Raw genomic sequence first — 25,917 nt, 5'->3', positions numbered from 1 at the left:
TCTGACCATCATGAACACCAGAAACACAGACTCTGGACTCTATGAACTGAGGATCATCACCAACAGCAGCAGCATCTGTCGGCAGCACAGCATGAGCATTATCAGTGAAAAGAGTAGTGAGACTGTCAATAGTGAGTATAATTCACTCATTCAGTTCATTTTCCCTTAAGCAGGTCTATATTCAGTGTTTGTTTTCATTGTGGCCTGACTGAAAAAGAGAGCTCTCAATATTAAAATATAATTGAGATCATCTCTATTATTGTAACATGCATGCCAATTGACACATCAACAAACGTGTGTTGTTCACAATTCAAAAGTAATCAACATGAACAATGCAATGCATAAAATCAGTCTCTGGTAATAATGACTTTTTTTTCATTACAGATTGGATTGTGTATTTACTTGCTATAGGAGGAGTAACTGTCTGTATTCTGCTGGTGGCTGCAGGTGTAACTGGTGAGAATTTCTGGTTGTGTTTTCTGTGTGTGAATGTGTGATGTGGTTTCATTCAGTCAACATTACACAAACATCAGTTGTTTGTTGTTTAGGGAAGATGATTGGATTTTAAACTGAAAGTTAGAAGTTTTATTTCAAATCACATGCAAAAAAAAAAATCACATGACAGTTATATTTTGCGTGCCATTTTATAGAAACAACAAAATCCTTAGTGGAAGCTAACACATTAATCACAAAGCATCAGATACTGCATTCAAACATGCTGTACTGATAGTCCAGTAGATGACACTGTGATTCAGTTTATCAGATTGTAGATTCATTATTTTAGTGTTTTGTGTGTGACTGTGTGTGAAATGAACATCAATCAAGTTAATTTCCTTTACCTTCTGTGAATCTGTTTTCTTCTTACAGGTGAATGGCGTAGAAAATGCGCTTTTAAAAACAACATCCTGCATCCCTCATTAATACATTTCTCACCTGATGATTATATAGAGGATGAGTTTTATTTACAGTATGTGTAATTCTGTCACAACCATTTAGCTTTTAAGCAGTGTTAAGTGTAAAGTGATGTAAGCATTTCATTCAGGACATTGTAGTCTCACATAGCCAGACCTTCAGACTGACGGCAGAAGGTCTGGACTGTATCTCAGCTTTCATTGGCCAAGGACCACCCAAGAGGATGTTTGACTGACATGTAACGCAACCAATAACAGTTCGTTTTGTTCCGCATCATGTTTAGGGGCATGAAAAATAGGTTGATGTCCTTACAATAACAGACCGGCATGCATCTTATAAATGACTAATTCAAGAAAGTTGTGCAAGTTTACAGCAACAGTGGAGCATTTAGTTGATCCTGATAAGCGCTCATTGTCACAGTTGTTAACTTGACAACTCGACGGATTTCTTCTTCCACAAGGGGTTTTGGCGTCACAGTATTTGTTTCCAGGCGGACCATTAAAGAACATGACACATGCCTCCCAAACATCCTGCAGGATTCAACCAACCAAATGTGTTTCCAGTGTGTGCCATATGCAGGGTTGGGGAGTTACGGAATTCATGTAACAGCATTACGTAATCAAGATACAAAAATCCAGTAACTAATTGGTTACAGTTACATTTTGAATGTAAATTTGAAAAGAAATAATTGAAATTAAATTTAAAAATACAATTTATTTACAGTTAAGTTGACGCCTTTTCTTTCTTTCTTTGTACATGTGACCTTGAAGTAATCCAAAAGTAGTCAGATTACAATACTTTCATATTGTGGCACTTGGATTACATTACTGAATACTTTTTTTATGAAGTAATTTGTAACTGTAATGGAATACATTTTTTAAAGTAACCCTCCCAAGTCTGGCCATATGCATCAGACATTCAGCCAACGGTCCGTGGGCATGATGTCTGAGGCTGAGACTAATGCTTACTTGCAATATGTTTGTGCATCATGGATATTTTTGATCTTCAGTCTAAACTGTGAAGCTTAGTGAAATTTTCCTGGATTTAACCCTGGGAGTTATTCCAGCCCTATTACGCATTGTGGACACTACTGTGGACAACTATTCAATAGTCATTTTATTTTAAATGCACGGTTTTCACTTTCAGTGGTGTAACTGCATATGAGCCTCTACAGAGGACACTCCGTATGCTTCCACCCAGTGGACAGAAGTTGTAAATGCAACTATAATTCCTTTAAACAAAAAAATTATGGCTGGTCAAAAAAGATGATCATGGCAGGAAAATCATTTATCAAAATATGATAACTTGGTCCCACTTTATATTAAGTGGCCTTAACTACTATGTACTTACATCAAAAAATAAGTACAATGTACTTATTGGGTTCATATTGAATTGCAAAACACTTTTGCTGCTATTGAGGTGGGGTACGGGTAAGGTTAGGGAAAGCTTTGGTGGTATGGGTAGGTTTAAGGGTGGGGGTAAGGGTTAAGGGATGGGTCAACAGTGTAATTATAAATGTAATTACAGAAATGAATTACAGATGTAATTACATGCAGGTGTTTTTAAAATATAAGTACAATGTAAAAACATGTATGTACACAATAAGTGCATTGTATCAAATGATTAATTAAAATGTAAGTACATAGTAGTTAAGGCCACTTAATATAAAGTGGGTCCGATAACTTAAAGGAATTATAACTTTTTTTTTTTTTTTTTTTTTAAAGTAGGCTATTTCATATACAGAACCATATAAGTATATATTAATTATATATAGAGTCAATTTTGATTAACCATGTGTCCACTAAATTGCACATCATGCATCTGCAGCTATATTTCAGCTAGTCATGTTGTTTTGAAAATACTTAGTTCTTAGTAAATCAGTTTATGTTATCATTATGTAGCTTGCAGAGTATTTACTGTAAAAATTTTTTGCAAAGTGCAAGTTTTGTTGGCAAAGGTTATTTACACTATTGCTCCTCCCACCATTGACTGGTTGAGCAAGACAAAATTACTTGAACCTGTAATTAGTATGGTAACATGAACAGTGGTGTGGCTTATCAGCTGAGAGCTACTTAAAATATAAATTAATAAAATGTGTTCATGATGGTCAGAGATCCAGTCTGATGATCCAGTCTAAATAAAGTGACTAACGGGTATTTAACAGGCCTATAATTAAAATTCGAGGTGGTGTCCTCGCAGTGATTGGCCCAATAATAAGCCCAAAGTGAATAGCATATGCATATATACCAGACACATAGCCTTTCAAATCAAAGTGTAGTCCATATATAATCATGGCTCACTTCCTGGACCTTCAAGGACAGCTTTACTGATCAGCAGGTTCAATATAATTAGGGTTAGGTGTAGGTCCTACACTTACATGCTTTTCCATTCACATTAATGCTATTTGCTCCAGTGTATTGTAGTGCATTTTAAAGGTGCCCTAGATTCAAGAATTGAATTTATCTTGGCATAGTTAAATAACAAGAGTTCAGTACAAGGAAATGACATACAGTGAGTCTCAAACTCCATTGTTTCCTCCTTCTTATATAAATCACATTTGTTTAAAAGACCTCCGAGGAGCAGGCGAATCAACTGTTACGTAACCGTCGGGATCATTAATATGTACGCCCCCAATATTTGCATATGCCAGCCCATGTTCAAGGCATTAGACAAGGGCAGCCAGTATTAATGTCTGGATGTGCACAGCTGAATCATCAGACTAGGTAAGCAAGCAAGAACAATAGCGAAAAATGGCAGATTAATAATAAGCAATAATAACTGACATGATCCATGATATCATAATATTTTTAGTGATATTTGTAAACTGTCTTTCTAAATGTTTCGTTAGCATGTTGCTAATGTACTGTTAAATGTGGTTAAAGTTACCATCGTTTCTTACTGTATTCACGGAGACAAGAGCCGTCATTATTTTCATTTTTTAAACACTTGCAGTCTGTATAATTCATAAACACAACTTTATTCTTTATAAATCTCTCCAACAGTGTGTAATGTTAGCTTTAGCCACGGAGCACCATCAAACTCATTCAGAATCAAATGTAAACATCCAAATAAATACTATACTTATGCGATTAGACATGCTGCATGACAAACACTTTGTAAAGATCCATCTTGAGGGTTATATTAGCTGTGTGAACTTTGTTTATGCTGTTTACGGCAAGCTTGAGCTCTTGGGGCGGAGCACTAGATTTAAAGGGGCCGTGTACCCTGAATCAGCGCATTTATAATGATAGGCAGTTAAAAAAACTAATAATAATAAAAAAAACAACTATGTGGTATTTTGAGCTGAAACTTCACAGACACATTCAGGGGACACCTAAGACTTATATTACATCTTTTGAAAACATGTTCTTCGGCACCTTTAAAACTGTATGCAATAAAAACATTCAGTGTATCCTGTATGATTATATTTATTAAAATAATATGCTGTCTTATTGGGACTTTACTTAATTTATTTGATTTCTTTACACAACAAACTGTGATGCACTGTGTATTCTGACACCTTTCTATCAGAACCAGCATTAACTTCTTGAGCAGTTTGAGCTACAATAGCTCATCTGTTGAATCGGACCACACGGGCCAGCCTTCACTCCCACGTGCATCAATGTCCGCCCATGACCCTGTCACCGGTTCACCGCTGTTCCTTCCTTGGACCACTTTTGATAAATACTGACCACTGCAGACCGGGAACACCCCACAAGAGCTGCAGTTTTGGAGATGCTCTGACCCAGTCGTCTAGCCATCACAATTTGGCTCTTGTCAAACTCACTCAAATCCTTACGCTTGCCCATTTTTCCTGCTTCTAACACATCAACTTTGAGGACAAAATGTTCACTTGCTGTCTAATATATCCCACCCACTAACAGGTGCCGTGATGAAGAGATAATCAGTGTTATTCACTTCACCTGTCAGCTCATAATGTTATGTCTGATCGGTGTATATTGCTCAATTATAAGATCAGCAATTGATCATGGCTGTATGGTAGATGAAACAGCAAGTGATACACAACTAAAGAAACTAGATATGATGCAGATGCAGATATTTTACATATTTTTACACATGGATCAAAAGACCCAGAATCTGGAAAAGTAGGAACAGCAGTACATGTTCCAAAACAACATGTGGATATTAAAATGAGAAATTTAGATAATCTAATGGTTTACTGCTGAGCTTGTGGCAATTTATCTGTCTCTACAGTGGGTGGTAGAAACAAGGCTAGACAAGGTAGTTATGCTCTGACTTTTAGGAGCTCTAAAAAGCCTGATATAAATGGGATATAATATATGATACATTAACTTTAATACATTAACTTTCTTTGGATTCCTGCACATGTAAGAATAGAAGGAAATGAGATGGTGGATAAACTAGCAAAAATAAATAAATAAATAAATAAATAAATAAAAACTCATTAAAATGCAATAATGTTGAAATTAATCCTCATGAGCAAATCTGAAACCAAGGCAATTATTAGAATATTAGAGCTACAAATAATATATTGCAGGAAATGTGGGATAGAGGAAAAAAGAGAAGACATTTATATAGTATTCAAGAAAATGTGGGTATAGGAAGAGGACTCACAACAATATTAATGGTACTGGTAACCTATATAAAATAAAAAAGCATCATAATGGGTTGTGCAGTCATTGAAATGTGGAATGGACAGTTGAACATTTCATATTATATTGTATGAAAATTAAAGACGAGCGTTGCTCACAAAATTGCAGGAAGAAAATCCAAGGCAAATCTGTTATAAATACAGGATGAAGTGTTGCAATATATAAAGCAACAAGATTATATTTGAGAATATAATTAAGTAATTAACTTATTATTATTATTAGTTTATTATTATTATTGTTATTATTATAGGCTATTATTATTTTCTTTAGTAAGAGCAGCCCGTTGTTACACTCCAGTTCAGTTGGTGGCGGTAATGCAGTCACGGCTCCGTTTTCCAGAAGTGATGCAAAATTTCACGATAAAATAACAGTAAATTAATTTGCTACTTAATAGATTGTGTTTTTATTAACGACTACACCTCCCCCAACTCTAAACCAATAATGCAAATACAGTAATTAAATAACCCAATATTAATGTGCGCATGTCCAGTAGCTGTATCCCCTCTAGTCTTTACCCGTTTCCGGCTCCTCTTCCTTTACTCCTCACGCCACTGGCAAATGTCAGAACTTGTGTCTTTTAGACAAGGCAAAGCAAGAATAACGCAGTTTGTTTTTTTCTGTTTGTTTTTCACACGTTTTGCAGCTTCAGCGTCGATCATCACATTAGCAAGAACGACGTAAGCGTTGTTAATGTTTTTGACTGATTCTTCAAATCAGTACTACTAGGTTACTTTCGATTTCATTAAACAAAAATGGTACCGATATAAACATTGGACAGTATCTGGACTTAAGGAAAAGTGGTGAAAATAATGCTCTGCATTTATCTCGCACTGTGTGTTTTGCTCCTGCATGGTAAGCCATTTATTTATAAGACATGTTGTTATTATAGTATATTTAGAGACTGCTGAGAAGGAAACACCCGTTTCCTGTGACATCGCGTCGCCATTAACAGATAGGCCATTATATAATCAAGTTTTAAACAGTGCATATATTTTTGTACAGCTTCAAGTAGTCCTTTATTGTACCTGGGTAAAGTTGGTTTTATATTCGCACATTTGGACATCCGTATTCAATAGCCTTGTTAATCACACTACATTGGACATTCAGTGACTTGGGTAAAGTTGGTTTTATATTCGCACATTCGGACTTCTGATAAATTCAGACTTTCCAATAAATGTGCAATAATTTTAATGTTTGCGAATTTTAAGCAGCAACATGATACTTGGGTAAAGTTGGATTTATATTCGCACATTCGGACATCCGTATTCAATAGCCTTGTTAATCACACTACATTGGACATTCAGTGGACATTCACAAGTAAATATGCCATTAAAACAATACTTGCCTATTTTGATCGACTGTGAAAAATGTTGTAAGTTGACAATCGTTGGTTGTCAATATCATGTAGCTGCTTAAAATTCGCAAACATTAATTTATTGCACATTTATTGGAAAGTCTGAATTTATCAGAAGTCCGAATGTGCGAATGTGCGAAGTCACAAACGTGTGTACTACTACAACTGAATAAAAGTTAAAATTTAATTTCGAATAGCTATAAAATGGGCCTAACTATTGACATGAATGGGTCAGCTAAATTCATGGAAAAACAAAGACATTAATATCTTTAATACTTGGGCAGATAAACTGTAGATTTTAAGACGAAAGCAATATTTAGAATTAAAGTATGTAATAGTATTATTTGAAAATAACATTAGGTTATATGATGGCATTTTTAAAGATGCAATATCCATCAAGGTCTATGAAAATATTTAATGATCCTTACTTGTATGAATGCACAAATATAATCATTTTGTTCAAAATCATCCATTAGACTCATGTTTGTCTGAGTGAATGTGTGAATCAATGATCTTCTTCTGTTTGTTTGCATGTGTTGCATTGTGAATCCAGACATATTTCTCACAGTCTGTATTATCTGTAGAATAACATTTTCACAGCACTTTCCTGTTGTATAATTTTGTCCCACTATCCCAGACATGATTTATGATTATCTGTTAATTTCTCCTCCAGGTGTTTTTGCTGCTGAAACAGACAGAGTGTCAGTGTCTGTGAATGAGGGAGATTCAGTCACTCTAAACACTGATGTTAAAATAAACCAAAGAGACAGAATCAAATGGTTTTTTAATAACACTCGTATAGCTCAAATCATTGGAGATATTAGTATCTGTACAGATGTTCAGTGTAATAATGAAGGTACCGAGAGATTCAGAGACAGACTGAAGCTGGATCATCAGACTGGATCTCTGACCATCATGAACACCAGAAACACTGACTCTGGAGATTATGAACTACAGATAACCAGCAGCATCAGCAATACCGACAGCCTTAAGATCTTCAGTGTTACTGTTAGTGGTGAGTATAATTTAGTCATTCAATGCATTTTTCTTTGAGGAGTGTTAAAATACAGCTGAATATTTTAAATCCGTAAAGTAAAATGAAAAAGTGAGCTTTAACTTAATATTAAAAAATAAATTAGATCATCTCTATTACTTTAACATTTTCAAATGAATAGTGAATAAAATTATATGGCTATAGTATCAGTGTTATTTCACAGATAAAAAAAATAAAAAAAATTGCTATAATTTAATAATTTTAATAATTTTACCCAAAAGTGATTTATAATTATCTGTTGATTTCTTCTTCAGGAGCTTCAGTATCAGTGATGGAGGGAGATTCAGTCACTCTACACACTGGTGTTACAACAAACCAACAAGACAGAATTATGTGGTATTTCAATCACACTCGTATCGCTCAAATCATTGGAGATCTCAGTAAGATCTGTACAGATGTTCAGTGTAATGAAGGTACTGAGAGATTCAGAGACAGACTGGAGCTGGATCATCAGACTGGATCTCTGACCATCATGAACATCACAAACACCGATGCTGCGGTTTATCATCTAGAGATCACCAGCCGCAACAGTGAAAAGACCTTCAATGTAGCTGTTCATGGTGAGTCATTTAACATTTAAAAGCAGGTCATATATGTTTATATCATGGATTTGTTGTGTTTATAATATAAATGACTCTTAAGGCCGATACAGTTGTGGCCAGAATTATTAGACCCCTTCATAAATATGATCAAAGATGACTCTAAAAATAAATCTGCATTGTTTATCCTTTTGATCTTTAATTTATAAAATTAGCAAAAATCTAACCTTTCATTGAAGGGAAAGAATTGAAAGTGGGGGGGAAATAACATTATGAAATAAATGTTTTTCTCCAAAACACGTTGCCCACAATTATTAGCACCCTTTTATTCAATTCTTTTTGCAACCTCCTTTTGCCAAGAAAACAGCTCTGACTCTTATTCTATAATGCCTGATGAGTTTGGAGAACACCTGAGAAGAGATCAGAGACAATTCCTCCATACAGAATCTCTCCAGATCCTTCAGATTCCCAGCTCCATGTTGGTGCTTCTTCTCTTCAGTTCACTCCACTCATTTCTTTAGGGTTCAGGTCAGGGAACTGGGAAGACCATGGCAGAAGCTTCATTTTGTGCTCAGTGACACATTTTTGTGCTGGTTTTGATGTTTGTTTTGGATCATTGTCTCGACGATCCAACCATGATCCAACCACAGCCCATTATAAGATTTCTAGCAGAAGTGGTCAGGTTTTGATTTTTTATCTGTTGGTATTTGATAGAATCCATGATACGATATATCTGAACAAGTTGTCCAGGACCTCCAGAAGAAAAATAGGCCCACAACATTACAGATCCAGCAGTATATTTAACCGTGGGCATGGGGCACTTTTTATCCATGTGTGCACCAAAACCATCTGGTGGGTTTGCTGCCAAGAAGCTCTTGTTTTAGTTTCAAATGACCATAGAAGCTTGTCCCGTTTGAAGTTCCAATCTTGTCTGACAACTGAATATGCTGGAGATTGTTTCTGGATGAGAGCAGAGGATTTTTCTTGAAACCCTCCCGAACAACTTGTGGGGATGTAGGTGCTTTTGATAAATTTTTTTTTAGGCTTTCTGAGATTCAAGACTCAACTAATCTCTGCAATTCTCCAGCTGTGATCCTTGGAGAGTCTTTGGCCACTTAAACATTCCTCCTCACCACGCATTAGGATGATTTAGACACATGTCCTCTTTCAGTCAGATTTGTAACATCTTTAGTTGATTGGAACTTCTCAATTATTGCCCTGATAGTGGAAATGGGGATTTTCAATGCTTTAGCTATTTTCTTACAACCACTTTCTATTTTGTGAAGCTCGACAATCATTTGCTACACATCAGAACTATATTCTTTGTTTTTTCTCATTGTGATGAATGATTAAGGGAATTTGGCCTTTGTGTTTCCTCATGTTTATACTCCTGTGGAACAGGAAGTCATGGCTGGCCAATTTCATGTTCATGATCACCCCGGTGAGCTAAAAAAATTTAAATATGAATGGGAATATACTTCAGAGATATTTTACTCATAAAAAATTCTAGGGGTGCTAATAATTGTGGGCAATGTGTTTTGGAGAAAAACATTTATTTCTTAATGTTATTTCCCCCCCACTTTCAATTCTTTTCCTTCAATGAAAGGTTAGATTTTTGCTAATTTTATGAATTAAAGATCAAAAGGATAAACAATGCAGATTTATTTTTAGAGTCATCTTTGATCATATTTATGAAGGGGTCTAATAATTCTGGCCACAACTGTATACTTCTCCGTCGAGTGTACGCCGTAACTACGGTGTAGGCTGTGTGTAGCACGCGTAGCATACGACGTAGCCTAACGTGCACCTCTTAAAAAGTGTAACAACGCATCAATTCTATGCGGACCACAAGCGCTGTGATTGGTCTGCTAGAACCGCTCGCTCAGGTAAAAAAACTGGTGCGGAGCACTCGGAGAAGAGCGAGCGCTTTCAACTTCACTATGAATGAAAAAACACTCTGTTTCAGAGGACACATACAGTCATACTGCAACAAAAGTCATTACCTGTTTGCTGCTTCTCTGCCGTTTCTGTTTGTAAGCTTCTGTGACAACGTACATGACGAGCTGCTTCTTCTTCGGCTTTTGACTTGATACTCAACATGACCGCAGACACTGCCTACTAGTGGTCTGCATGCACGTCGATGTGGACAACGACGCAGAAGTATAAATGAAAACAGACGCAGAGGCTTCGGCGTAGGTCCGACGCAGAAGTATAAATCAGCCTTTAGAAGCATGAAAAACAAAATGTTTCTTCAAATTGTAAATGGATTATGTAAGAGATAATCAGTACCTCCAGGATTTCGCAGGACTTTTTTCTGATTTCTGCGACCTAAAATTACTGATTTTGCTGTGGCAATTCTCAAAATTTGCGGCAATATTTGCGGCATTTCTTGTGTAATATTTTTTGTGAAAATACACCAGAGTCAATATTCTTCTAACATTTTTATTACTTTTCTGAGCTCAAGAACCACTGGGCTCTGTAATTTTAAAAAGGAGAACACTGATAATAACTTAAAATATAATTTCAACATTTTATTTCATATGTAACACCAAATAAAATAAACAAACAAAAAATATATATATAAAATGTTACATTGCAGTGTTTCCCACAGGATTTTGTGAAACTATGGGAGCATGGTTGTCATTTAGAAGATTTTGTATATTTTATCAATCAATTTTGTATATTTTATGTATCAAATATGATACAACAGCTTTGAGGAACATTTATTTGTTCATCTATCAATCATCATTGTATGCATTTGCATTGCATTGTGTTTTGCCCCCTACAATAAAAATGATAGAGCTTTCATCATAAAACTAAGCATATCTTCTTACCAAGACATATTATAAGAAATATAGAGTGACAAATTATATTTATATGCATTTTATGTAAGTAGTCTGCTGTATTGTTACACAGATCTCATTGATTTACATAAATAACAACTGCAGCAAACTGCAATTTTTGCTCAGTTTTGGCCTCTGAATAAAATTAAGCTGTTTTCCCCCTCCATACTCTCACCATATCATACTTTATGAGCCATAAAATCCTGGTGTATCAAAATATGACAAAACATAAAACACATGCAAACTTCTTTTATTTTTTGTCTAAAGGTTAAAAAAAAACTTGTTAAAAAAAATATTTTCTGACTATTATATTATTTCAAGCTTTACAGTGTTGAATAATACAACAATAATACAACAAAAAAGAACCTTAAATATGGCCTACTTTTGAAGAATACACAATGTATAAAGCAAACAAATGTCTCAAACAGATGAAAGTGCAAAAGAACATAACTATATAGTTCAAATGTTAACAATCAGTAGACAAGCGGTGTCAGAAAGGTAAAGTAGTTGCCTGCTATTTTTAGCAGGGGTAACCCTGGAAATATTAGCGAATATACATTTTCATTCAGCGTCTCCTTCCTTGTTTCGTCTCGCTCCTCGTCCATTTTGGGCCTTTTTACAGAGTGCGCGAGTTTCTATTATACAACATGCAGACACTGCTGATAACCTGAACCGATTGATGGAAACGATGTCATTCAGAGCATGCACGCACGTGTGTGTGCTTATGTGTGTGAGAGATGTGCGCTTACAACTGGAGCTGCGTTGTTGCGGTACTGACTGACAGATGCATAGCCGAAGCAATGCCACAAACAGTTGTTTATCGATCGATTTCAAGATCAACGCATGTAGTCTACTTCGAAGTGGGCAAAAAATCATGGTTGGTGTTGGTAAACCATGACAACCACAAATTAACCATGGTTTTATTACATAAACCCTCGTTTAACCATGGTATTTGTACCATAGCAACTATGGTTATACAAATGGTAATCAATCCGCCAAAAAAAAAAAAAAATTGAAAGATTGCAAGCCCCTCCGAATTTTGCAGAGTTTGCGGTAAATTCTGTGATCGCGGAATCCTGGAGGGACTGGATATCAATGGCTAGGTGTGCGTTACACAGAAATTACGGTTATTTTTATCAGTTATGGCTGATTAGATCTAGCATTCTGCCAGCTTTCAATCAGACACAGAGAAAGTAATGCAGTAAAATTAAATTGATTTGAAATAATTGTAGCATTTATTTTAAGTAATTAGTGAGAGAGAGAGAGAGAGAGAGAGAGATTGAGAGTTTACTTTAAAAACAGCAATGTTTCCTCCTCACTGCTGAGTAATATATAATGTAGCAACTCAGCAACAAAGATGTTTTATTGATAAAGTCACGGGGCAGCATTGACAAGTTTCTGTGTCTGTGTGCATGTGTTGTCACGATACTGAATTTCTAACTTTGATACGAAATTTTGTTTCAATAGCTTCAATAACACAGCACAAGGAAGCTTGATTTCACAAGGAAGCAAATGGTAAATTGAATTTAAAAAATTACAAGTAAACAGTAATAAAATAAGACCAAATAAACAAATTACTAAAAATAGCACAAATAAATACAATAGAATAAAGATAAAAATGAAATGAACTGCTTTATTTTTTTTCAGGTAGGTCTAACGGTAGTATTCAGATAAGATCAATAATAAAGAGCAAAGTAATCAAATTTAAAATAACTTTGGATAATCTTAATTGTAAAAATTAAATAGAGATGAATCCATTAGTTACACAACTTAATCAGTCAAAAGCAATACGTGATTTTCTCTTTGTCATTTGTTGTTTGATTAACATTAATAACATGGAGAGTGTTTATTAGCGTTTGTTTATTAGGCTGCTGTCCCTTTAAGACCTGAAGCATGCACTGATCCAAAATACTGTTACACATTCTTCCTGAACAGTTTACGACTGTTTTACATTAATACTCACCACGATGGGCATTATGACATTGTTTTTGAGTGTATTTGAACATTAATAAGCTGTGAAAAAGAGCTAATTTTGGCACTTGTATGTCAGAGGCGGCTTTATTATGTGTGTCCAGTTTTTTACTAAGCTACCTGCTATAGCTCAATAAACTCCCCACTGGAAGGGTTTCAGGACAAGCACGGCGGATACAACTCGAGCCACTTTTAGCTTTTATTGCGTGTAACGTTACATACACAATAATCATCCACAAACTAGTTATGACGTTTTAGCTCGTCATTTAACAGTTAGATTGCTAGGTTGTAAACCTGCAATGAAAACACAAACACAAACATCAGAATTAACTAATGAAATTACATAATTATGAGATATTAATTCTTAATCTGAATTACTAGCAATGCCAGTTTACAGACACTCACCGGCAAGCGTACCAGTCCTGATCAACGACAGAATGAAAAATGAATCTAGGCGGCGCTTGCGCACTGACTAACTACGCATATACAGATACACAATCTGGTGACTAGGAACAATAATAAACATATCTGTAACCTAGTAAGATTATAATATATAAGAAATATAACATAAATGTGCTTACATTTAGAATGAGATGGTAAATATACATACTTATTTCTTCAAATACCCCAGAACATAATAATAACATCTATCACTAATGATATGCATATGTAAAATAATAGCGACACCTGCTGGAAAGTTCTACACCTCCCACTTGGTCTACTGATTCTAGAATCCAAGTAGGCCACCATAACCAAACAATTCACTTCTAGATATGAAATTCTCTCCATGACCATGCAAGTAACTTTGCATACTTGGATATGAACGTATTATGTTACAACATGAATAACTATATCTTCAAGGTAGTTTTAATGTCCAAAACAACACACATTGTCCTTGATGACATTGCGACCTCCTTTACCGAAACACACTATCAGCCTCGGGGAGGATGGTAGCGGGGAAAGTCTTGATCCTTCACCGAAACACACCATGGTGGGGATCCTTTACTGCTCCTCCACTGGAAGCAGAACCACCAACCTCCTAACATCCCTGTGGAGGATGGTGGAGGGATAGTTCTCCTCACCTCGGTTTCTCTTGGACTGTCTGTCGGAAACTGGACAACTTCGACATGTTGTCACTCTCACATCTCGTACTACACCCCTCGCATCAGGACACGCCTCCACGACTCGACCCAGCCTGAACTGGCCCCTCAGTGCGTTCTGATCAGCTAACCATACCAGATCACCCACTGCAACATTTCTAGCAGGCGCGTGCCACTTCTGGCGGATGTAGAGGTTTGGACCTGCCAGCTGGCTCCACCGCTTCCAGAACTTATCAACCTCAATCTGGATTGTTCTCAGACACACGACAGGGTAACTTGGATACTCAAACCCTTGGGAGTCCCCATCGGGTCCCGCACGACCAAGCAGAAGTGAGTTGGGAGTGATTACTTCCACGGTCTCATCTTGTACCTGAGCTCTGGCACCGATAGGTCTCTCATTTGACAGATTAGCAGCCAGGTATAGAAGGGTCTGGAACTCCAGCGCTGTCAGATTACATTCCTTGCCAACACTACTTAATGCTCTCTTGAGTACACAAACTGCTGCTTCAGCTGCTCCATTTCGATGGGGAGAGTCCGCTGGGTGAAACACCCATGTCCAGTCGGTTCCCCTAACTACCACGGTCTCCTGGACCTGATCCTTGTCGATGTTACTTAGGAACTCATAAAGCTCCTGTAATACTGGCCTGGCACCCACAAAGTTGGTCCCTTGGTCCGGCCAGAGCTTTCTTGGGTGACCCCTGAGAGCTGTGAAACGCTGGTATGCTTTCAGGAATCCTTCCGTCAACAGATCTTCCACAATGTCAGCATGTACTGCTCTTGAAGCCATACAGCTGAACACCACACCCCAGATTTTCATCTTCATTCTTCGTTTTACAGTATCTTTAACAACATAGGGACCGAAAAGGTCTAACGTCGTAAATTCGAATGGTGCGGCGGGTTTAGTTCGTTCAAGGGGAAGTTCACCCATCACCTGTTTGCACATTCTTGCTTTGATCTTCCGACAATGCATACAAGAATCAACGACATTTCTGGCAATCCTTGAACCCCTCACCACCCATGCTTTAGATCTCACACGGAGGTGTGTGCCAGCAACCCCTTCGTGGTTTGCTTCATGGGCCTCTCTCGTGAGAAGTGTGCTGATCCACGCTTTGTAGGGAACCAAGGGTACACCAATCTCTCCCTGGGTCAAAGCCTGGACTCTACCACGACATCTCAGGAGCCCTAAGCCTCATCCCTGCTGACAACGAGTCTGTTTAGTGTCGTCACAGGAAATAAGCACAGGTCTAGGAATGCAGCTTTTCGCTCCTTTACTGTCAATACTGCCTCCCACTTTGCTGGCTTGGAGGCCCTGCCTACACGGGCCAACCACTTCTTTACAGCTCTGCGGACATAACCAACTACTCCACAAAGTCTAGTAAGAGAGCTGCACCTTGTTGGATCCACTTGGTCTATGAGCGCAGCTCCCCACAGAGTCTCCTCCTCCTCAGTCTCAGCTAAAGTCAATTTCATCTCATTTTCTGAGGACCCTGAAGCCCCGCTAACTTCTGTTGAACTTGATGCTACTCAGACGAACATACTCCTTGAACAGCTCAATTGCCTTTCTTCTGAGCTCGTCAGATAGAGGTTCATCCCAGGTATCTTTAGTGAGCTTGCCAGCTTCCTGGAAGGCTCTTCTCACAAGGATTACTCCTTTCTGTTTCACAGGAGTTACCAAACCGATCGGATCATACAGTCCAGCGATTTGGCTCAGTAGAACACAACGAGTAAGTGGGTTTGGTGTTTTTACTTCCACTTCTTCTTCAGTGAGGTCAATCTCAGTTCTCATCTTCTTCTTCCTACTAGAGAAGTTGATAGAGACCATCACAAAGAGTTTGTTCTCTTGCACGAGGTAACCAATGCCTAGGGCTTTGTTATCTTCCTCCCTTAATTGGTTGGGCAACATCAGAGTCACTGGCTTGGACTCTGTCCCTTCTCTCCTCCCACTTTGACCAGACCGGATCCAAGGCTTGAGGTAGAAGCCTCCTGCTCTCAGTATCTTCTCCACTCCCTCTTGAATCTTGCTTAGACGGTTTGGGTCATTGTGGGACGTGAGGAGATCATCAACGTAGGAGTCTTCCTCGATGACCCTTCTTTCCTCCTTCATATCAGAGAACTGGGGTAACTTTGCGGTCTCTCGCATGGCAACCTGCGCAATACACCCCGCAGGTTTGTCCCCCATGTTCACCCTCACGACAGCGTAATCCTCAATCTCATCCTCCGGTGAGTCTCTCCATAGGAATCGATGCACATGGACTTCTTGTTCCTCCAGCCAGATTGAATTATACATCTTAGCGATGTCTCCGATGGCTGCATGTTCACCTTCCCGGAATCTGAGGAGCACCACTCTGATGGGATTTAAGACGTCTGGGCCTTTGAGCAGAATGCTATTCATGCTAACCCCTCCGAACTCCTGGCTGCTATTCCAGACGAGTCGTACTGGCGTAGTCACTGAATGAGGGTTTGGGGCTGTTAGGTGACTCACCCACCACACAGCACCTTTCCAGCTGTCCATAACATCCTTAGTGAGCTTAACAGCAGCTCCCCTCTTTACCATCTCATGGACTTGCCTCCTGTAAGCCTCTTTCCACAGAGGATCTCTCGTGAGCCGCTTCTCAGTCCTCAGAAATGTTGCTTCCACAGCTTTTCGGTTGTTAGGAAGAGAGACTGGGTTTTCCTTCCAGGGGTACTTAGCGTCCCAGTGGGGCTGGTCGCTGTGAGTGTCTCTCTCTCTGAAGGTTAGACCTGCCTTTATTATCCCCAGCTCTTTCTCATCAGCCAGGAACATCTCCTTTCCTCCGGGCGAGCACTTTCCACAGCGACATCCTCCACAGATAGGGTCACAGGCAGCACCAATGCTGTCCCACTTTAGCCACTCAAGGACCTCTTTATTGCATGCTACTCTCGTTCGAACTTCTACTCTGTTTTCTTGCTCCAAATGGCCTCCTGGCCTTCCCACGAAGTGTTCTTCAACTTTGACGGCCACCGTTCTCATTGAATGAGCAAAGTGCGTCTTCGACCGCCATGCAGCCACCTCCACTTCTTCAAAGAGGTCTGGATGCACACCACTCACGATCTTGTCCAGAGGACCATCCCACAACACTAGATCGCCGACCTTTTGCAGTCTTTGCGGAGCTAATCAGCCTTCACGAGTGCTGATTAATAGATCAATCTTCTTTGGGCGGGCCAGTTCTCCTGGCTCCACTTCAGAGAAAAACTGCTCTAGCCGCTCCGAATTCACCACTCGATCCACTTTGGTGATGTCTTCCATCCCATAGCAAATCATCTCGTGGAGTTTTAGGGTTCCTCGGGAGGTCCACACTTTTATTTTCACGAGATACCTTTTTGTATCAACTTTCACCTTCATCGTACCAACACCATACACGACAAGGGAGATCGGTTCACCGGTCAGTCCAAGCCTTTCCGCAGCTTGGTGTGTAATGTAATTTGTGTCAGAAGCGAGATCGACCAAAGCTCCAAGGCTGTCTCCTCTCTTTGTCGTGACAGGTACGAGCATCATGAGGACTGGATGTTCTTTCAAGCCACTCTGTTCTATCAGACTCTTGCCAGAACACACTGTCGATGTTGCCTTGTTAGTACAGGCTCTGCGGACAGCCTCCAACTGGTGGGAAGTCAGTCCCAACTCAGCGAACACAGCTTCTTGCTCCTCTGTCGGACCTCGAGTTCCCCTCTTCTCCTCTGCTTTGTTTTCCCTCTTAGCAGCATCCTTCTTTGTTGATGCTTTAGGGCAAAGGAAATAGTGGTGGTCCGCTGGAGTGTCGCCTCTCTTACACTCTTCTTTACGACAGAGAAACTTTGGAGTGCAGTCACTCTCGACTCTGTGAACATCCAAACACTTTGTGCATGCTTTTACCTTTTTCACTTGAGCTTTCTTCTCTGACAGATTGGCTTTTCTAAAAGTTTTACAACGAAACAGTTTACCACCGTGATCTCCATCACCACACACGGCACATGGTAACTGCTTGGAGTCCCTTTTGACTTCACTTGCTGAAGTCTTAGTGAACGACTTCTTTTCTCTCCATCTGTCACCTGGTTTCTCCCGGTGGCTTGATCTCTCAGGAGCATTAGCAGGCCATGGCTTGCTGGGTAGCAACTGCTCCAACCTCACAAGCAATGACTTTTGGTCTTCCAGGAACATCAAGAACCTGTCGAAACGGTTTCCAGGATGGACGTCGTTCACAGGGTTTCTCACAAACATGAGCCACTCTCTTTTCATAACATCAGGGAGTTTACTCTCCAAAGACCGAATCACCAGCTGATTCCGTACAGCGTCTTCACACCCCAGGTCTGTGAGGTCCAATACCGCCCTCTCCACGGCTAGAATCAACTCTAATGTCTCTCGTGGCTGATGGTTCTTTACAGCAGGTCGTGATTGAAGCTCCAACACGATCTCTTCGGCCGTTTGTGCTTTGTCACCATAACGGTTCTCCAATTCCCTGAAGATATCGTTTGCATCTCTGCAGCGCAACAGCCTGAGTTCACTTTTCACAGACTCACTTATACTGTCTAGTAAGTGAAGTTTCTTGCATTCCCTTGACCCCGTAGGCTCCGCTTGCGCCTTGATACTCTCCCATTCAGCCTTCCAATGCCAATAATCCCTCCTGTCCCCGGAGAATTTAGGTAAGCTTATGGGTGTGAGCCTTATTTTTGGTCGGGCCCACTGATAGCTGTTATCCCCACCGGCGTACGAACCAGGGCTACTATATGGCATGCTACTACTTTGTCCCGTGCTGAAATTGACAGGTGGAGTAGCATGATCGCTCAACAGTTATGGCGTACTGGCAAGAGTTGGAGGTAGGGCGAAACTGATACCAAGTCCACTATCAGACCTTCTTGACTGTAGAATGGGCTGTAACGTTTGTTGGGGGGTTTGGTGTGCGGTAACTGCGACATACCTGCTCTGAGGTTGACTAGTGACTGTAGAACCTCGAGCAGCACAGGTAGAGATGCTTGCTCCGTCTGTAGACATGAATGAAGGATACATATACAGTTCCTTGCCCCTCAATGGGCGGATTGACAACAGCTGGCTGACTGTTAACAGGTGGAGTAGCAATAGCAAGAGTTACTGGTTGGGTAAAGGTGATGCTATTTGCAGCTGTAAGGCTGTCGATATCTGTTATGACATGCCCACCGACCGCATCATCGCCTCTCTCATCTTCATCCTCTGCCTCCTCACCTCTTCCATCGCCTTTTAGTTCTGTACTGTTCCTCTTCATAACCTCATTCTCATGTCTGTATGTCCACTCATCCATCAGTTGCTCTTTATCCTCTCTCAATGATAAAAAGAGCATCCATTTGTCTCTTCCATGTGGCCGATAATCTCTCCAATTGTAAACAGCCTCCCTGAGTTCATGGAGTTTCCTCTCCAGTTTACCACTTTCGACCTTTTGCTGCATCCATGGCACTTTATTTGTGCCGAGCGCTTCAGCTCGATCAAAAGCAGACTTGAACTGTGTTACAAGAGCGTCTTTGTCTGGCTCTGCATACTTAGACCACAGCATTTCCATGATCTTGCTCTCAGTTTCAAGGAATTTTTGCTCACTGGCATCTCTCCTCGCCAGAGCGTCCCGCGACTCGTTGAGCATTTGAGCGTTTACGCTTTAAACTCTCTAAATCTGGTTTGTCATCTGCCATTTCTGTCTCTTTTCCCTCTTTTCAGTGATCAGAAACACTAAAATCACTTTTTAGCAAAAAGAATCGTTCAGAAGACTCGTTCAGAAGAATCGACTCAAAAGACTCGTTCAGAAAGATTCGGTTATAAGATTCGACTCAGCCGTTACGTCTGGTAGCTGCATTATTAGCCCCGCAGCTATTATTATTCACACAGTCTTACTCACGGTTGTAGAAGTTATTCAGCACTTTAATGGCCCGTTAGCTATTGGTTTTGGCTCCTCCGTGGCAGTGGTGTTGTTAACGGCCGCTTCCTTCTCAGAATACGGGTCTCCGATCCCGACGTCGGTCATCAACGATGGCTTCTCCCCCGCTCGGTGTCCGTGAATTCTCTAGCACGGCTCCGACGGCGGTTTACAACTGTCCAGTTTTTTACTAAGCTACCTGCTATAGCTCAATAAACTCCCCACTGGAAGGGTTTCAGGACAAGCACGGCGGATACAACTCGAGCCACTTTTAGCTTTTATTGCGTGTAACATTACATACACAATAATCATCCACAAACTAGTTATGACGTTTTAGCTCGTCATTTAACAGTTAGATTGCTAGGTTGTAAACCTGCAATGAAAACACAAACACAAACATCAGAATTAACTAATGAAATTACATAATTATGAGATATTAATTCTTAATCTGAATTACTAGCAATGCCAGTTTACAGACACTCACCGGCAAGCGTACCAGTCCTGATCAACGACAGAATGAAAAATGAATCTAGGCGGCGCTTGCGCACTGACTAACTACGCATATACAGATACACAATCTGGTGACTAGGAACAATAATAAACATATCTGTAACCTAGTAAGATTATAATATATAAGAAATATAACATAAATGTGCTTACATTTAGAATGAGATGGTAAATATACATACTTATTTCTTCAAATACACCAGAACATAATAATAACATCTATCACTAATGATATGCATATGTAAAATAATAGCGACACCTGCTGGAAAGTTCTACAATGTGTGAGCACTTCGGATGCGAGAAGAAATGAAGTAGAATTATGGACAATCCGGCACCGAAATTCAGACCCGCTCAGACAAACACTATTTAATCGGAGTGCATGAGACAACTGAATGAAAGGAGGTGGGTACACGTCAACTCGCTGTCAGAGAAGAGGGCAAGAAAGTGCAACTAGTATTGGAGTATCAATACTGCAGAAAGGAGTATTGGAATCATTTCAGATATTTCAGTATCAATACATATCGAAATATCAATATTTTTAGTGTGCACAGCGCAATCTCTGATCCTGTGTGTGCTTTTGTGGTTTAAGTGTGCCACAAAAGTCCTGAAAAGTGAAGCCAAAGCAATTTCATCGACCCGTGGTGGCTGGCTGCAGTGTAGGTCATAAACCCCGCCCTCTCCATGCAATCAAATGGGACACACGCGCCAAACTAAAAAATCCAATTACACTTCAAATACATTTTTTCCAAAGATGGTTTGTCATTTTAGTTGGGTCTAATCACGCAGACACATGTTCAAGTGTTCTTTTTCCTAATTTGTTTGGTTTTAGTTAGATAGTTGAGGCTATAAAAACATGGTGTATTGTCATGATTGACAGCTGTGCTTGTGATTGAGTCTGCGGGAGTTTGGGCAAGACCTTGATGCTGCGGCTCCACCTCAGAATCACTACTGCACAGACTCAGCCTCCGAATGATGTAATCAACTACGACTGTCACTAGGACGTTTTGGCTTCATTTTTCTACGGTGAAAGGAAGTGGAGAGATGCGCTGTCCTTTTTTTTTTTTTTTTTTTTTTTTTTTTTTTTTCCTCCAGTCCATGGGTTGTTTCAATAAAGGCAGTGCATTAATGTATAACGGTGATTAAACTGACTGGAACTACCTGTGCATTCATGTATTCAGACAGACCATGGTATGAATTCAGAAAATGAGCAAAGAACACTTGTTGTTATAAAATTTTATTTTCATATTTTATAATGTGTAGTTTGTTGTTTTCAGCAAAAAGATCCTCCAGCAGCTGTTGGTTTGTGTTTCAGGTGCTTCTTCTGCTGAACGAGATGAAGTGAAGACGGTGAAGGAGGGAGAATCTGTCACTTTAGATCGTGGTGTAATGAAAATCCCAAATTATGTGATCACATGGTATTTTAAAGACACTCTCATCGCTGAAACCACTGAAGATCAGAGTAAGATCTGTACAGATGTTCAGTGTAATGATGATACCGAGAAATTCAGAGACAGACTGAAGCTGGATCATCAGACTGGATCTCTGACCATCACAAACATCAGAATCACAGATGAAGGACTCTATAAACTACAGATCAGCAGCAGCAGCAGCAGCTTCAGTATTAGAAGGTTTAAGAGCTTCAGTGTTTCTGTTACAGGTGAGTGTCATTTAGTTTGTCAGGGCATTTTAAATACAGTGCCTTTAATTGTGGACAGTTTTGACTATTTTGATGAATGTTATTAACCTGCACAGTGCACAAAATCAGTTTTCCTGTAAACATTGATGTTTCCTGTTGAGCTCAAAGTGGTCTGATGTTGTTTTGGCTCCTGTTCCTCAAAACCCCACCATTTATCAGTTATGAACAAAATGAACAAAACAGAAAGTTGTAAATATCAGTCAGAACCATCAGTAAAATTTATATGACGATCTGTCTTTATTTGTTTCAGATTCAGGTCTGTCTTCAGCTGCTGTAGTAGGAATAGTTGTTGTTCTTCTGGTGGCTGCTGCTGTAACTGCTGGTGTGATTTACTGCCGCGAGCGTAAAAGAAGTGAGTATACAGCTGATTTTACAAAAGAGATGATATGAATATGAAGATATGATTATATATGAAAATTAGTTTTTGTTGTAATTGGCCAAAGTCATCTGTGTTTATTTGAGTTTGTCTTTATTGTTCAAACAGGCAACAGGGGGCCGGAAAATCACATCCAGGTAAAATGAAACGATTCTGATTTGTGAGATCTGAAAGTAGTGTGCGTCTGTTTGAATGTGTTTTCAGTGTGTGTGTGTGTGTTTGTGTTTTGAAAGTAGTGGCATGAATATATTTTTGTGATTGTAAGTAATTCTGTTAATTTATATTATTTTACGTGAATTATTTTACTGCTTTAGAGTCAGGGTTTAAAATAAAGGTTTCATTTTTGTCCTTAGTTTATCACCACCAAAACAGTTTGGTGAGTGCAAAAAGAAAAACCCTAATTGAATAAACTAAATTATAATAAAATAATAATACAAATTAAAACATTATAAAAACAAAAATTGCAACTTTATTTAGAGCAAGTGTCTTGTCTTGTCAGTCTAGTTAAAGTATTTTAGATGAGGAAGAAAGATGAACGTTTTTGCCTTGCAAAATCAAAAGTTCACTGTTTGAAATCACATTCAACGTTTTGCTTTAGTCATTTTATAAAACACTCAAATTCTTTATGAGTACTTTCATTATTTTAATCAAAAAGTATCAGAAATTCTGACATTGAAACATTGTACTACAGTATTAAGTCAAATATTCAGGAAAAGGAAAGCACAGATTCCTTTTTTTTCTGTTTGTGTGACTGAATCATCAATCCTGTTCATTTCTTTTACCTTCTGTGAATCTGTTCTCTTACAGGAGAATGGTGAATACTCACCTGTTAGTCAGAATGGGGATCCTGCTAACAGAACATCCCATAATTTGACTGAGATTGCTTTTAAGACATGAATGTAACATTTATTATTATTTTGTTACATTTATTTAATGGGTCACTGAAGAGAAGATGGGTTCTGAGAGGAGGATCAAACTGCCTGAAACACTCATGTTAGCCTTATTATTTTCAAAAAAGACAGTTAAGCATTAAACCAGCAATAAAGTTTTAAGAAAAGCAGCACTTTACCAGCAATAGAACAGCAAGGCCTAGTTTCATTGACGGGGCTTGGATAAAGCCAGGATTAGACCTTAATTCAACTTTTATAAATGTGCCTTTAGTAAAAAAAACAAAACAAAACAAAAAAAAAAAAACAGGTGTGCATCTCGAGATGAAAACATATTTGCACTGACATATTTTAAGATATTTCAGTGCAAGATGCTTTCAGTTAAAACAGAAACATGAATTTTAGTCCGAGACTAGCTTAAGCCTTGTCTGTGAAACCGGGGGATAGTGTTTGATGCGTTCCAGTTTGTAGAGATTTATTTAAGCTGCTGAAGTGATCCAGACAGGAACAGTGAGAAATGTTTTTTTTTTCCCCATTTGCACTGATCTGTTTTGACACATTGGTTATTTTGTCCCGTCTGTGTACACACTCTTGTAACTGACTGTTCTACCTTTCCAAGATGGCCATCATAATCAAGCAGTGAATTAGACTACTAGTATAGCCACAGATGATCTTGTACTGTAAGACACAAGTGCTCTTCACAAATACTGTTGAGTCTGAAACAAACGACATGCACATTTGATTTTTTTTTTTTTTTATCATAATCTTCAGATGTTTATCACTGTTGAAATGTGCACAAATGAAACCTTGTTTATTTGTACTTTTAAGTGAATCACAATAGAGTTACAATGTCTTGCTTAACATTGTATTTGTGATATTAGCTGTGTAAATAATTTTTGCATTTCATGTGAGGAGGAAGAATATTATAATAGAATGTAGGGGTGTACCGATTTATCGCAGTACGATATTTCGCAATGCAAAAATATTACGATATGCATCGTAGAGTGATGGCGATGCTTTTACGATATGACGGCAGTCTAATCTTATTGGTTGAGATGCCAACGTGACCTACTCTGCAAGGTGGGAGTGAGAGAAACCGGTTGTCACCGCATATAAATGGTGTGTCTCAATCAGCTCTCTAGTTCAGTAAGTGTTTCGGGCACACATTGAATCTTGCAAGCAGGTTTAAACGTTTCTCGCGTCAGTCTCTTGCTTGGTCGCGTGAGAAAAGTTGTGGCTTTCCTTTACCGCAGTGCCACAGCAACAGCTGTGCTCACAGAAAAGCAAAAGATGCTTGCGATGCTTTGCTTTAAGAAGTTCCGCGGGGCCGTTCACATATTGCGTCTTTTCCGCATGCAAGTCAGTTATTTCAAATGTAGCCGGGCGGCAGGCGCGCTCATAATGGGATCAACGCGGTCGCGACGCGCATCCGGTGCGTTTTCCAGGCGCATCGAGATGAACAATTCTCAACTTTTCAGAATGCCACAAGCGCACCGCAGGTCGTGTGACAAGAATCAACCGATCAGCTATGGCCTTTCCTAACAAAACATCAAAAGCTCAGCCGAACAGCTGATCATAGCTGTACAGGGTGGTTTTTATATATTATCTCCATAAATATATCTAGTAGTAAAGCTAATGCAAGGGCTAGAAATCATTTATCCTTTGCAGAAACTTCCTGATCCTCTTCGAGAGTGCAGTTCATGGTTGCATAGCAACGACCGATACCAATGGAGTGCTTTGGAAAGAAGGAGAAGCGGTGCGGTCGCGCCTTCCACGCGTTTTTAGACGCGATATGTGAACGGCCCCTATTCATAATTCTAAGTTCATGTTAAATTTAACATTCTTTTTCAGTGACAGACAGCCCTATTCAACTGTTAATTTGAATACAGAAGGTTTTTATTAAACCTAGAAATGTGATCTTGTATGTACAACAAGGAAAATGAATAAATAAATGAATAAATCTTGTTTGAATTTCAGTTTCATTTTGTTCAAAATATCGTGATACGTATCGTATCGTGAACTCCGTATCAAGATACGTACCGTATCGTGAGCTGAGCGTATCGTTACACCCCTAATAGAATGTTATCACTGTGTGATAGAGATGATTCTCCTCAGTTTTAATGTTTTATTTGGTGTAAGACTAATGCCAGACTGTCTGGACTGAGAAAGGG

At 39.1% G+C, this 25,917-nt stretch overlaps 1 protein-coding gene across 1 annotated transcript; it reads left to right on the top strand.

Annotated features, from left to right (window-relative positions):
* The first annotated feature begins 6,075 nt into the window (after positions 1-6,075).
* LOC125257019 lies at positions 6,076-25,566 on the top strand. The gene is made up of 7 exons (XM_048173424.1): positions 6,076-6,398; positions 7,574-7,915; positions 8,209-8,514; positions 22,100-22,444; positions 22,734-22,835; positions 22,968-22,996; positions 23,667-25,566. Exons 1-7 carry the CDS (start codon positions 6,356-6,358, stop codon positions 23,754-23,756), a joined length of 1,257 nt encoding a protein of 418 aa, XP_048029381.1. The 5' UTR covers positions 6,076-6,355; the 3' UTR covers positions 23,757-25,566.
* The last annotated feature ends 351 nt before the right edge of the window (positions 25,567-25,917 follow it).

Source organism: Megalobrama amblycephala, linkage group LG21, assembly GCF_018812025.1.
Source record: "Megalobrama amblycephala isolate DHTTF-2021 linkage group LG21, ASM1881202v1, whole genome shotgun sequence".
Classification (NCBI taxonomy): Eukaryota; Metazoa; Chordata; class Actinopteri; order Cypriniformes; family Xenocyprididae; genus Megalobrama; species Megalobrama amblycephala.
This window is presented reverse-complemented; position numbering and strand designations above follow the sequence as displayed.

Bases quoted from the DNA above. Each gene is read 5' to 3' on its own strand.
- LOC125257019 (XM_048173424.1), top strand. From the start codon at position 6,356: ATGCTCTGCATTTATCTCGCACTGTGTGTTTTGCTCCTGCATG. The intron at 8,515-22,099 runs GTGAGTCATTTA...TTTGTGTTTCAG, and splicing joins CTTCAATGTAGCTGTTCATG to GTGCTTCTTCTGCTGAACGA. The intron at 22,445-22,733 runs GTGAGTGTCATT...TATTTGTTTCAG, and splicing joins CTTCAGTGTTTCTGTTACAG to ATTCAGGTCTGTCTTCAGCT.